Source organism: Manihot esculenta, chromosome 10 (genome assembly GCF_001659605.2).
Source record: "Manihot esculenta cultivar AM560-2 chromosome 10, M.esculenta_v8, whole genome shotgun sequence".
In the NCBI taxonomy this organism is placed as follows: Eukaryota; Viridiplantae; Streptophyta; class Magnoliopsida; order Malpighiales; family Euphorbiaceae; genus Manihot; species Manihot esculenta.
Genome location: NC_035170.2, coordinates 6,086,039 through 6,099,985, shown reverse-complemented (window position 1 = coordinate 6,099,985; position 13,947 = coordinate 6,086,039). Strand labels below are relative to the sequence as shown.

At 32.0% G+C, this 13,947-nt stretch overlaps 1 protein-coding gene across 4 annotated transcripts; it reads left to right on the top strand.

Moving 5' to 3' along the window:
* The first annotated feature begins 969 nt into the window (after positions 1–969).
* Positions 970–11,558, top strand: LOC110624836 (acyl-CoA-binding domain-containing protein 4). Of its 4 annotated transcripts, none has more exons than XM_021770222.2 (15): positions 970–1,269; positions 1,423–1,557; positions 1,638–1,781; positions 1,933–2,010; positions 2,095–2,214; positions 2,369–2,435; positions 2,546–2,607; positions 2,765–2,904; positions 3,055–3,181; positions 3,943–4,057; positions 4,169–4,257; positions 10,179–10,262; positions 10,364–10,681; positions 10,785–10,844; positions 11,001–11,558. In XM_021770222.2, the coding sequence occupies exons 3-15, from the start codon at positions 1,665–1,667 to the stop codon at positions 11,163–11,165; spliced, it is 1,542 nt and encodes a 513-aa protein (XP_021625914.1). In that variant the 5' UTR covers positions 970–1,269; positions 1,423–1,557; positions 1,638–1,664; the 3' UTR covers positions 11,166–11,558. The 4 variants fall into 4 exon arrangements, with proteins under 4 accessions (XP_021625914.1, XP_021625913.1, XP_043816889.1 ...); XM_021770221.2 differs by having other exon boundaries at positions 1,406–1,557; XM_043960954.1 differs by lacking the exon at positions 1,423–1,557 and having other exon boundaries at positions 970–1,263; positions 1,632–1,781.
* The last annotated feature ends 2,389 nt before the right edge of the window (positions 11,559–13,947 follow it).

Sequence of the window (13,947 nt, the reverse complement as noted above, 5' to 3'; positions counted from 1 at the left end):
ATCCCTAATTCATAAATTTCAGATCTTTCACCCCTAAATTAGTAAAAAGTCCAATAATTTTTTTTGTCATTTTGTTAGATTCGTACCGTTATGAAAGAATTCAATCTCATATTTTAAGAAAAAAATATATGTTTTTACAAAAATATGTAGTTTTATTATTTCTCATTGTGTAAGATTAATTTACAATTAGATAAAATCATTGTTAGGTCACTATATTGTAACAAAATTAATTATTTATGCCTATTTTTAATACTAATTTAAACATTTTTATATTTTATAATCAATCATTTCAATATTTGTATTTGATTTCTGTCACAAAAAGTATCATTAATTCTTTTAAATGTTACCCAAAGGGACTAAATAAAATCACATAAACTAAATACTATAAATAATTAAAATTTTATGAATTAAATAATATAAATAATGAAAATTAATATAAGTTGAATAATGTACTTTTTGATAAAATTGAGTAAAAAGTTTAGTTTACAAAATATAAGAATATTTAAATTTATTTTAAAAAATATAAGGATTTAACACTAATTTATTTTACTCTTTATTATATGTTAGTGTATTTTTTTTCCATCTAGGTATATACACCAAGCTATTAAAATTATATACTAAAATAAATAATACTATATATACTAAAATTATAATTGAATTTTTCTGGAAAAGTACCATTTTTTTGATTTTTTATTTTAAAATTTTTAGTTAATGTAATTTAATTTATACTAAAATAATAACTTATTATATTATATTGTTAGTAAATATTTAAAATATTTTGATATAAATTTATATTAAAAAGTATTAATTTTAATATAAATTAAACTATTTATCTTAAAATAGACTTGAGTGAACATCCGATAAAACAATACAATAGAATTATTTTTTTTCTTAAAATTTATAAAAGGATCCGCAAATTAAAATATGTTGGGTGGCTTGACGGATATATAAATATCGGTGCAAGTACAATTTTCCTTTGACATGAACCTAACTGAAGCATAAAAAAGCAAAAAAAACGAGTAGAGAATCGAGAGGACTTTGAGCTTTGCGCTTTCTGTTATTAGCGCCAAAGCGCATAGCGCACACACACACACACTCATACAGATCTCTCTCTCCGGATATGTTCTTCGTTTCCATCACCGTGTCATTGGATAGGTGAACTATCTCAATTTCAATCTCTTCTTTTCAGATCCACCGCCGCAAGGACAAAATCTCGATCTGATCTCCCTGCCTCCTCAATCACAAGATTTTGTTTCTCCATCTATTCAGGTACATTGTTTTTCTTTTTCTTTGCTTTATCAAGTCAATTCCAGTTATATCAATTGATTTAGTTTGTTACTTTAGTGATTGATTTTGAGAAAATATTTGGATCTAACTAGGGAATTGAGTGCGGGGGCAATTTTAGCTTTTTTTTTGTGTCAGGACTGTTGAGAAGGGAGGATAGAGGAAAAAGAATAGTTTTGAGAATTCGCGAAATTTAGCGATTCAGATCGCGTTCCGCAGCGTTTTGGGACGCATGATCTGGGTCGCGGAACCCAGGGGAGTGAGGCGAATCTGGTAACTATGAACTAGACAACACAAAGGCAAGTAGCTAAACTGTTTAGCAACTAATGCATTTAATTGCTTTAAAAATTCAGGTGACAGTTTAACCAGAAACAGCTTCTATGGGAACAGAGGAGATTAAGAAGGATTTGGATGTGAACAAGTGGTTTTCACAGTTGACCTATGACCAGTGGATGGCAATACCTGCTTCTGGTGCACGGCCATCAGCTCGCTATAAGGTGACAGTTGTAGTAGAATTTAATTATAATTCAGGGATCTCAGTTGGCTATGCATCTTATTTTTGCAAAGCAGTTGGTATTGCCTGTTTTGTTATTTCAGTAGGACACTGATTATATTTACACTGACTATGTGATTTTGTCTTTATTCTAGCATGCTGCAGCAGTTGCTGATGAAAAACTGTACATCTTTGGGGGGAGTCGCAATGGTCGGTACCTGTCTGATGTCCAGGTATTGTTTGTGACAATTAAGCTCTGGCACATGGAGTCCTTTATTGTGGGAAATGTATTTATATGCTTTTGGATATTTTTGCAGGTCTTTGATTTTAGTAGTTCAACATGGTCTAGTCTAAGGCTTAAATCTGTGCTGCAAGCTGATCAAGTAAAAGATAATAACTCTCAGGAAGTTCTTCCAGCCACCTCAGATCACAGTATGGTAAGAAAATGTGCATGCACACATGTGCATAGATGGAATGAGCCTCTCCTGCATTGGCGCAACTGCTTTTTCTTTTTGCCTCACTTTTAGCTAGTTGTTTTATATTTTAACATGATTTCTATTAACCAATGAGAAATTATTGCACTTTTGACAGGTTAAGTGGGGAAACAAACTACTACTCCTTGGTGGGCATTCCAAGAAATCTTCTGACAGCATGATGGGTTTGTTTCTTTCAGATCCATTTTATTAGATCACTTCCTAAACCAATTGCTGTTGCATTGCATAAGTCTTTTGCTTTGAATCTTATCCCCTGCCAATTTTCTGTTTGTAGTGCGGTACATTGATCTTGAAACACACCTATGTGGTGTCATTGAGACATCAGGAAACACTCCGGTACCCGATTTTATAACCTGCTTTTTTTTTCTTTTGTCGGCCTTTGGTCTTGCCAATCTGTTTTGCGTTTCTCATGGTTTCAACTTGTTATCTGTTTAACAAGGATACAACTGCAGTTGTTATTTCTGAAATGGTGAGTTTCTGGTGTATATTTCAGGTAGCTCGAGGGGGGCATTCTGCTACTCTTGTTGGTTCTAGACTCATAATTTTTGGCGGAGAAGATAGTAGCAGGAGATTGCTTAATGATTTGTATGCTCTTGATCTGGAAAAGATGACTTGGGATGTCCTAGAGACAACGTAAGCTTTTAGTCTATTTTTTCAAATTACCTACTTGCTTGGTTAGAGAAGTCTTTTTCTGCATCATTTTTGTTGTGTTTTGATCTTTTTCTGCATCATTTTTGTTGTGTTTTGATCTTTTTCTGCATCATTTTTGTTGTGTTTTGATAGGCAGACACCTCCAGCTCCTAGATTTGATCACGCAGCCACGCTACATGCAGGACGCTACCTTCTAATATTTGGTGGTTGTTCTCATTCCATATTTTTCAATGATCTCCACGTACTTGACTTGCAAACTGTAAGTGTTATCTTAGTTTGGTTTATATATTTATTTTGCCTTTGGAACACATGAGGGGGAGAGATAGGGCATATTACATGGGATTTTGGAATGTAACACAATGTTATGTTTTAATTCCTTTGTTTAGAAGTGAAGTGCAGAGTTACTTCATATCCTGGTAATTGTGGTCTTGAGTTCACAAGCTAAAACCACATAAACAGTCTTCTTGGAATGTTAGGGCCAGAGGGGGAAGGCTGAATACATCTGATCCTCTCTATAATCTTCATCTGGGAGACTGGGACACCCTTTTACATTTAATCGCAATTGTTTTTTTTCTAGGAAAGAGGATTGTGGAGGCATAACGCAGCCTGAAGTTGCTGCGGCTAATGCCAGACATAAATTTATTTGATTGTTCACTAAATAAAAGTGAGCTGTGAATTTTGCTGCCAGTATGTCAACTAAGTAATAGCGTGCCTGATGCCTGTGGCTTTTTCTGGAATGTTGATAAAAAATATCCATGGTTTTCATTTTCTATCATGTGAATCACTTTCGAGTTCATAATATTTGGGTTTTTTTGGAATACGTAATGCATAAAGATGCAAGGGCTTGTCTTACATATATATGTTTTTGGAAAAAAAAAAATATTGTTGGCAGAAGTGTCATAGGAAACAACATTTCTAAGGTATCAATATAAGAGAATGAGTATTTGCTCGTTTTCCTTGCATAATAGATGTCTCTGTCTTTCTTGCTTTTCATCATTGCGGGGTTCCCATATATTGCAGATGGAGTGGTCCCTACCAGAAATTCGAGGCGATTTGGTAACCCCTAGGGCTGGTCATGCCGGTATAGCAATTGATGAGAACTGGTATATTGTTGGTGGTGGAGATAACAAAAATGGTATGTTGTGTCTGGTTTGCACCTAATTGGATTCCTTACATTAAAGGTGCTTCTGATGTTTCTTTTCCAGGATGGTGTCTAACCCACCATTACTTATTATTTGTTTTGCAGGATGCCCTGAAACCCTTGTATTGAATATGTCTAAGTTAGCATGGTCAACGTTGACAAGTGTAAAGGGAAGGGATCCTCTTGCTAGTGAGGTCTGTTTGTTTCTCTCAAGATTTAGCTTTTCATAATGCAGTGTTTTCTTTTATTAATATGAGAAGCATGTGTAGTATGACTTAGGTGAAAAAGTTGTGGTAGTGGTTGATGGTTCTTATTTATATGCTGCTGTTTCCAAGCTCTGAGGCATTGAAATTCTTAGCAGTAAATTTGGTTTTATGGGAAGCTAAGTTTTATTGTGCTCTTGATCCATGGTTTTAAATAGAGTAACGTTAATGGCTGTTATTTATAGGTTTTTGGCCCTCCCGTTACCATGAGACGGTTCAAAAGCAAAATAAAATTTGTTACTATAATGATCGTTATGCTTGTCACTAATGGTAACAGCCATAAGATACCATTAAGTAAAAATAGGGTGTACAATCAGTCATTTCTGATTCCAGCCAAAGAGAAAAAACTGAAGAATCGATATATCAATTTATGTATACTGAATTGAAGTAACTGAGAAACCAAATCGAATCAAAATGAAAACTTCCGGTACAGTTTGTCAATTTTACATATGCCAGATTACAAAGTTCAAACACACTTCTTGAAACCAAATCTCAAATATTTAATAGCAATGAAATGAAATTAATCAATAACCTAGATTATCACAAAATAAATAGCATCAAGCTTAAGAAATTTCACATATAAATAACCAAAATCCAAATCAATAGTGCAATTATTTTGAAACCAAGAAACACAAATTTCATAAATGAAAAACTCAAATAATTTATAACCAAAATCATTAACAAGTAATTTTGAATCCTTCCAAGATCACAAACGCATGGTATTTCACTTTTTTTTAAGCCAAATGAGACAACATCTCTTCCTCTTTCTTTATTTCTAGTCTAGTTTCAAGTTGTCATTTCCACTTTCTCAAATTTCTGTAAAAAATTTACCTAGCCAATGAATCATCTATAAAGATGTTATTATGAACAATATTTGGTTTTTCTTCATTATTTAGCAACTTATCAAGGTTTAACCTTGTGACGTTCTAATATGGATTTTCTAATCACATTGGTTGGTTAGGAGTATAGTAGAGCAACCTTCGCTCCATTATCTACGTTTTTAATCACATTGATTGGTTAGGGGTGTAGTAGAGCAACCTTCACTTGTCTTTTTATAATCTTTCAATTCTTTCTTGATCTAAGATCATAAACTATGATTCTAGTTTTATACATGATATCATGCAAAAGATGAGCTATTTCTCTTTGTTTTTAGTTTTTTTTTTTTTTTGGCTTATTTTTTGAAGAAAAATATGTTCAATGTGAAGTTTTTGTTAAATTTACAGTATGAAATAAAGTTTTCTTTCCTATCCTCATAGCTATGGAACTTTAAATTAATTAATGTTGTTGAATCCCACATCGGTCGTGGAAAGGGGGTAATGTGCCCCTTATATGGGGCATAGGCACTCCTCTCCCTTGAGCTAGCTTTTGGGGCGAGTTAGGCCGGACCCAAATTTAACATGGTATCAGAGCCTCCCCATCCGATGTTGGGCCTCCTATAAGTATGTCACGCACCAGTAAAATTCTAGGCTTGAGGAGTGTGTTGAATCCCACATCGGTTGTGGAAAGGGGTAATGTGCCCCTTATATGGGTCATAGGCACTCCTCCCCCTTAAGCTAGTTTTTGAAGTGATTTAGACCTGGCCCAAATTTAACAAATGCTAATGATGTCTAAGAACGGTGGACTTAATGTTGAGCTTTTGGTATTTTGATGGTGTTTCAAAAACTTAAATAGGTTTATGTTCACTGTAAACATATTTACCAAAGGGTTGTGAGTTGAAAAAGTTAGGGGGGCCAGTTAGAGCGGAAAAGAAAGGCTAATCACGACTATCATTCACGATTGGCTTGATGAGGTCATGGATGATGGTTACAACCAGCAAAGGTTGATGTAATATGAAGACTGTCAGGTCACATTTTTTAATAGCAGCCAGATTATATTTTTCTTAGCTTATCAGGGGGTATAAAACATAACTAAATAACAAGCTAAATTATATGCTCACAAGTTAATTTACAGTACACTATGTGATAATAATCTACATACAAAAATTAATTATATTTTTACTTGAATTATTGCAAACTAAATTAATTATAATTATAGTTATGATGAGCAAATTCTTACGACCACAATTATAAGTATGTGTCATTCATGACCAGCAGTCCCATCAGGCTAGTCTTGAATGATAGTCATGACTAGTCTTTTGGTTTTCTTTAGAGTCAGATGCGAGTATAATTAGTGACTAACCCTTTGACTTTTTGACCTCACAAACCTTCGGTGAATATGTTAAACAGCCAATATCTATTGGTGTTTAATCTTTCGAAGCACCACCAATATCAAAAGCTCCTTACTGTCTTTTTTTTTATGTTTTTAAGCTTAATAGTTGGATATATATCTCAGTTGGCCAAATACATCAACACACCCCGTGAACTATTCATGGTTCACCTATTAAACACCTAAACAAATTTCGTGACCCTTTAAGTACCTTAACTTTAAAAATCCTCCCGTTGAAACACAAATTAGCACAATACTTGATAAGTGATTCCCATGCATGATGACTTGGCACATGTTGCCAAATGACCTTCTAGACTAATCTGACATGGAAGCTTAGGAAACTGTTTTTCTTGAAAAATAAAGACTTTGAATTTCAAGCTCTTGAATGAATCTCCAAAATCAATTCAAAAGTTGAAGTTTGAAGCTTTTTTCTTTGAGAATTACCTATTATCGTCCAATTGCAATGAATACTCATAATCCAAAATCAAAGATCAACATTAGTACATTAACAGTGGGATAACTAATAAAATACATACAAAAGTATACTACCATATGGGTTCTAAACCACAAATTCAAGGAACCAATATCAACTTTACATAATAAAAAATATCCGCTATCTACCTAATCAAGAAATCTGAAAACTGAATATCAAACTAAAAAAATGATTTTAGGTACAAAAAAAAACCCACCAAGCCATCACTCAAATAAATTATAAAAATTCTCTCTCCGTCTCATAATTTTTGTCTACTTTGCTTTTTCACACATTAAGAAATAAAATTTGTTTTGTTAACTTTCCAATTATACCCATCTTAAATACATTAAGTTTTATTAAATATTAAGAGATGTTTTGAGAGATTTTTTGGAAATAAGATAAAATTAAATAGGATATAATAGTCAATTTATATGTTACTATAGTCCAGAAAAGGAAAGTGGAGAATAATTTTAGGACAACTAAAAAAGAAAGATGGACAAAAATTATTGGACAGAGGGAGTATGAGAGAAAGAAGAAGGATAGGATAGAGGAGAGGGAAAGACCACAGAAGCAGCGAGACGGTGAGTGAAATTCTCGATGGAGAGATCACCAACCTCCTGTTACAAAACATTGAGCTTTGCCTTATTGGGGTGGTTCTAGCTCTCTTTTTAATTATAAAATAGAAGAGAATCACTCAAGAATGAAAATTGAAAGAGATGGAATCAATTAGCGAACCGAGTCTAATCCTCCCTCACTTGCCAATTGAAACGTGATATCATGCTCCCTGTTGACTGCTAATTTAAATGTGTTTAAACGTGATTAATTTTTTATAGCTCAGGTGCTTAAGGGGTTACAAAATTAGTTCAGATGTTTAATAGGCGAACTATGAATAGTTCAGGGGTGAGATGATGTATTTGGCCTATTTTAGTTTTACTCATATCTTTACATGTCTATTCTTTCCATAAACTTTGCGAATTTGTCAAAAGAGAATTTTGTAGTGATAGACTGTTGCTGTAATATGAGGCGCTTGCCAATCTCTTTTCCTAACGGATCTCTAACTACCTCCAGAAATCTAAAACAGAAAATAATTCCCTCTTATGTGTAACAATATCCTCTCCATGAATCAATTCTTATCACCAAGAATGCTAAGTGTCTGGAAACTAAGCCTGCATGATTATTTTCTCTTCCCAAGTGGCACCTCAGCTAGTAACTTTTGTCGATTGAATGAGACCTTGAAGAACTTGGTGGTGGTGATTAATTGCAGGAATTCTAGACCAAAAGCTCCTCCACCCTAGCATCTTGTGTACCAACTTGTGCTCCATGAGTCGCACATGACAACACTCAACCCAATTATCCTACCACCAGAATTCCAGTAACTTTTTCCCACATTTCCTGCTTCATATCCGCTTTTCTTTGTCTGCTCTCTCCATCTTTCAAAACATGCCTTCTTTAAGAATTGCAGATGCAGCTCCCTGAAGGATTAATTTATTCTTCTGCCTTCTTGGTATCTTCCATAATCCACTGTGAAAACATGGAAATCACGAGAATAGAAACACTATCCTGGTTCTCAAAATACTACCACTTCCTTGTGACATTCTCCATTTCTTCAATTCCTTAGATCTTTAACTTTATGAGAACTCTTTCCAAGAATCTCAACAATTGAAGGATCTCATTCCCAATTGATGTTCTAATAGGGAATTTTTATAATGGCATCCCAGATGATTTTTCATGGGCAGCTTGAGTCGATGGTTTCACTTTGATGTTGGAATCTACCATTTTTCCAGCAGTAACTAAGCACACACCAACCTCCAATACCAATTCCACCTCTGTCAATCTTTTCCTCTTGAATTTATAATCTCAAGTCAGCCTCCACTGCTCCAAGAATCTCAAGTTTAAGGACTTAGTTGTGCAACTTGAATCAACTCCTCCAATCCAGCACTTAACTTTCTGCTTCAGAAATTCAGAATCAGATCTAAAACAGATCTGAAACAGAGGTCCAAAACGGGAAAATGGAAACATTTGAAAGAGAGAGATTGGTTGGGAAGAGAAACAAAAACGAATGAGAGAATTAGTGGAAAGAGAAGAATCAGAACTGTTAATGGAAGAATTAAATATAAATATAGGTAGAATAGAGAGAAATACAAGGAAGAAAAACAATAGGCTAACGAAAAGAGAGAGAAAACAGAACAGGAATTGGAAAGAACCAATTATAAATCTTGATATTTCTTGGAATTTCAAGAAAGAAAGAAGAGGAAAAATAGAAAGAAAAGCAGACGAAATCTGGATTCTAAGAAACAGAAGACGAAGAAAAGCAGAAGAAACCTGGAATTTGGGAAGCTGTGAACCTCGCTCTGGTACCCTTTTTCTTTTAAATCAAAGTGGTTACAATTGTTAGGAAAAGGAACCCTAACAGATCAATTACAGAATTTAGAGAATGAAATATTTGAGATAGAGAAATAGGAAGAAGTTCAAAATTTAGATGTGAGAAAATAGAATAGAAAAGGTGGTATATTTTATTAGAATTCTTTTTATTAATTATAGGTGATTATGCAAGTTTCAGTGGCTATATTTGTACAGCCTTCAACTGATTCCTGTTAGAATGAACTGTTCCCATCAATCTCCCCCACTCTGAATAGGTCAATAACTACCTCTAGACATCTACAACATGATATAACCCCCCTTCTTAACTACTAGACTCTTAAATATAACAAGCATTTAGCTGCAATGCATCACTTAAAGAAACAGGGAAAACAAGGAGTTGAACCCTTGCAGACAACAATTCAGATTATAGTTTAACTTCTTCCTCTTCATTTTGAATAAAGAATTTCGCAAGAATTCAATTTGATTAATTTCTTTTCTAATAATTCTTTTGTTTAGAATGAAAGAATTCATTTCTTTTCAACTTAAAAAATTTTGATTTTAAAAAGAGTAGGAATATTGCATGATCTTACAAAAATTCATTTGAATTCTTTTGCAAATTGATCATGCCAAACCAGGGGTTAGAGTCCGTGCACATATATTGATTGAAAAACTTTTAAACTGCTGCATAGTGACAATGTTAAAAAGGGATGCTGTTTGAACTATGCTGCATCTTGCAAAAGAGAGTAATCTTTGCATTCTTGTCTGTGATTGGTTTCATGCTTTGCAATATATCTGAAAGCAAGTATAAAAGCAGGGACTCAGTGTTTGCTCAACATTAATGGATGGAGAGAAGCATTTGGTTGCGTTTGGTGGCTATAATGGGAAATATAACAATGAGGTACATGTGCAGTCTGCAGTCTCAGTCGCTAATGTTTATAATGGTTGGTTACTCCATCTTTTCTTTTTAAATATTGTCTTCTGTGGTTTCTTTGACTGCAGGTTTTTGTTATGAGACTCAAACCAAGAGATTCGCTTCGCCCCAAAATTTTTCAATCACCAGCTGCAGCTGCCGCAGCAGCTTCTGTTACTGCTGCATATGCTTTGGCCAAATCTGATAAGTTGGATTTCTCCAATATAAATTTGAACCCTAGAGTCATTGAAAGCAATCCTTCTGAGCAAGATTTAACCATTGAAATTGATGCAATTAAAGAAGACAAAAAGGTGTTGGAACTGTCACTTGCAGAAGTGAGAGCAGAAAATTCTCGACTCAGGGAAAAGATTGATGAAGTTAACAGTACTCATGCAGAATTATCCAAGGTATGCTTTTGAAGATATGTTCTCAAAAGCACGATTGTGTTTCATTCAATGATACTAGTTTTCTTCCTTTTTTTCTGACATTATTACCTATTTTTCCTTGTAGGAGCTTCATTCTGTCCAAGGTCAACTAGTAGCTGAGAGATCAAGATGCTTTAAACTGGAGGTTTTTCCTACTTTTCTCATATCCTCATACATATGTCTATTTTGTTTATACCTTAAAAGTTCTTTTTCTTTTCTTTGATGATCAATTGGGTCATTGTCTGGATTGAATTTGTAGTTTGCAAATTTTATCAAATTGTCATTTAATGTTGATTTGCAGGCACAAATTGCAGAATTGCAGAAGATGCTGGAATCACTGCAGTCCATAGAGAATGAAGTACAAATACTCAGGAGACAGAAGTCTGCTCTCGAGCGGGAGATGGAGCTTAATGCCTCCGCACAGAGACAAGGGTCTGGGGGTGTCTGGCGGTGGTTAGCTGGGTAAGCTCTGGAACGCCCAAAAAAAGCAAGGTCAGTGCCTCAAAATTGTGCAAAGATTAAGCCAGACATTATCCCTGTGAATCTAATCCTGTTTTTGGGATCTTAAGCTGCACCAGATATCACAACTGTGGCTTTGTATACGTGCCTATACAGGCACTTCTTTGTTGCCATATTTGACGGTGGTTTTGGAGTTATTAGGAGATGAGGTATGAGTGAAAATGCAAATGCAGTTCAGTGTCATTTTTTTTTTTTCCTTTTTTTTCCCTCGTATCGCAGACTGTTTTGGTATTCTCTTGCACCGTAGCTCAGTTATTTTTTTTATTTCATTCATTGTACAAGTCAATTACATATTAGATGATTTTTTAATGGTTATCAAATTGGATTTTGTTATAAATAACTCATGGTGCGAGTATTGAGCTCTAAAAACAAGTTAGACTCCTTTGTTTAACATTTTTTGAGTTATAAGTTCAGCTTGTTGTAAGCTTAAAAAAAAACAGTTTTTTTTTTTGTGCTTATTAGTTTTAAACCTATTTAGTTAGTTTTACCAAACAAATTATTATGTTCTGCTATCATTTTATTTTGTAACTTCATTATATATTTTGTTTAATATCGTATTTAGTAATTTTAATAGGAAATGTGTGTATAAGCTGCTTATTACCAAACATGTTAATCACTTGTCAATCATTTAAAAACATTTTAATCAAAGACATAATTACTTAAATTTTAAATGTTTATAAATTCTAAATAATTTATAAGTACTAAGTTAAGCTGAACACTCTTTGTAAATGATTTGGGGGATGTCAATCTTTGCGGAGTTGGGTATAACATGAAGTCTAAATTTTGTTTAACATTTTTAAGTGGTAAGTTGAGCTCATATTCTATGAGAAAGCAACTTTTCATTTTGGTACTTGTAAGGGTTGTTAGAGCTACCGTTAATAAAAACATTTTTTGAAAAAATATTATTTAAAAAATATTAAAATTATTTAAAATTGTTTTTATATAATTTAAATATATAATTACCAAAATAAGATTTTTTTTTTTTCAAACTGCCTTTTCCAACATTTAAAATGGTAATTTTTTAAAAAGCACTTTTTGAATTTCCAAACTCAATGTCAAGCACTTTTAAGTATGGGTAAACTATTATTTTTAGCCAATTTTTATGTATTTTTCACTTTTCAGTCTTTTTTTTGACAATTTTAGTTAAATTAAAATGGTTGTCAGTCAGGTGCGTCGGGAGCAAAAGCGAAAATATGCTAAAAGCGAGTAGCATGCTAAGTAAAAAAAAATATTTTAATGAAGGTCGTACCTGTTATAACATAATAAATTATATATTTTAGCTAACTTTTTTTCAAATTGTGAATTTTACCCAAATTTTTATGTAAATCGTGAATTTTAGCCAATTCTTTTATTTTTTTGTCAATTCTAACTAAAAGATAGAAAAAATAACGTGATTATTCGGTTAGCATAAAAATTAATTTTTTAATACAGAATCTATTTGAATTAGCTATTTTATCAAGTAAAAATTATGTTTTTTAATGTTGTGCTATTTGAATATGGTTTGATGCAGTGAATTAAATAATTTATATTAATTTTACACCACGAAATAAAATGGAGATATTTTATTATCATACTTAAATAAATTCTCTTTTCACTTTAGATTAAAATTGATATAATCTTATAAATTTTTTTATAAATAAGCTTTTTTTTAATTGTTTACTTGTAAATATTAGAAATAAACATATTGTTATAAATTTATTGTTAGAATATTCTTTTTATTTAATTTTAAAACTTCATCTTGTTAAATATCGTTTTAGTGTGTATAAACTGTTTATTACTAAACATGTTAATCACTTATAAGTTAATTATAAACATTTTTATTAAAAATATAATTGATTAAAATTTTAAATATTTATAAGTTTCAAATAGCTTATAAGTATTAAGCTAATCCAAACACTGTATATGATTTGGCGGATGTCAACTCTCAGAGTTGGATGTGGTATGAAGTCAAGGCCAAATTTACCCCCTTATCTTTATATGAAGTTCAAATCAGCCCATAATGAGTTTTTTGGCTAAATTTGTCATTTTCTTTTTTAAAGCTCAAATTAGTCCTAACCTATTAAAATATTATACTTTTAAAAAAGTATATACTAAACATTAAAGTATTATTTAATATTTCATTATTTTTAAGTAAAATAAATAAAAAATAGTTTCTTTTAAGGTCAAAACTGTAATAAAAATTTAAGAAATTAAAAACCACTGAAATCTCAATCTACTAGCTGTAATGTATAAGCTGTTGTAAATATTACTATAACTGTGTGAATATATATACAAGTGATAATGATAGGGATTAGAGATTAGGATCCTATCATATCTCAAGTGAATGCAAAGTCAATCTCAAGTAGTTACAGTGATGAGATGCTATCCATATCTCTTATTCGGCTGGCCATCCTTCGATAAATAAATCAAAAATTAAAATTTTAATATTTATAAAAATAAAATCAAATTAATTTTAATTAAAAGTTAAATTGAATTGAATTGATATGTGTAGGTTCGATTCAATTCAATTTGATTATTTTTAATTTTTAATAATTTTTTATTTTTACTTTTTATTTTTAATATTTTAAAATTTAATTAAAATATTTTAATTTTAATATAATTTAATTTTTACATATTATTAAAAATAATATATTATTATTATTAAATATTTTAGTTCAATTTTTTAATTTTTTTTACATTAAAATCAAAATAAATTAAAATAATAAAAATTTTTAAATTTAAAAATCAAA

What these genes read in the sequence shown, in the direction of transcription:
- LOC110624836 (XM_043960954.1), top strand. Translation starts at nt 1,665, where the DNA reads ATGGGAACAGAGGAGATTAAGAAGGATTTGGATGTGAACAAGTGGTTT. An exon ending in ATGGGAAATATAACAATGAG is followed by an intron (nt 10,263 to 10,363) that starts GTACATGTGCAG and finishes CTTTGACTGCAG; the next exon opens with GTTTTTGTTATGAGACTCAA. An exon ending in CAAGATGCTTTAAACTGGAG is followed by an intron (nt 10,845 to 11,000) that starts GTTTTTCCTACT and finishes GTTGATTTGCAG; the next exon opens with GCACAAATTGCAGAATTGCA.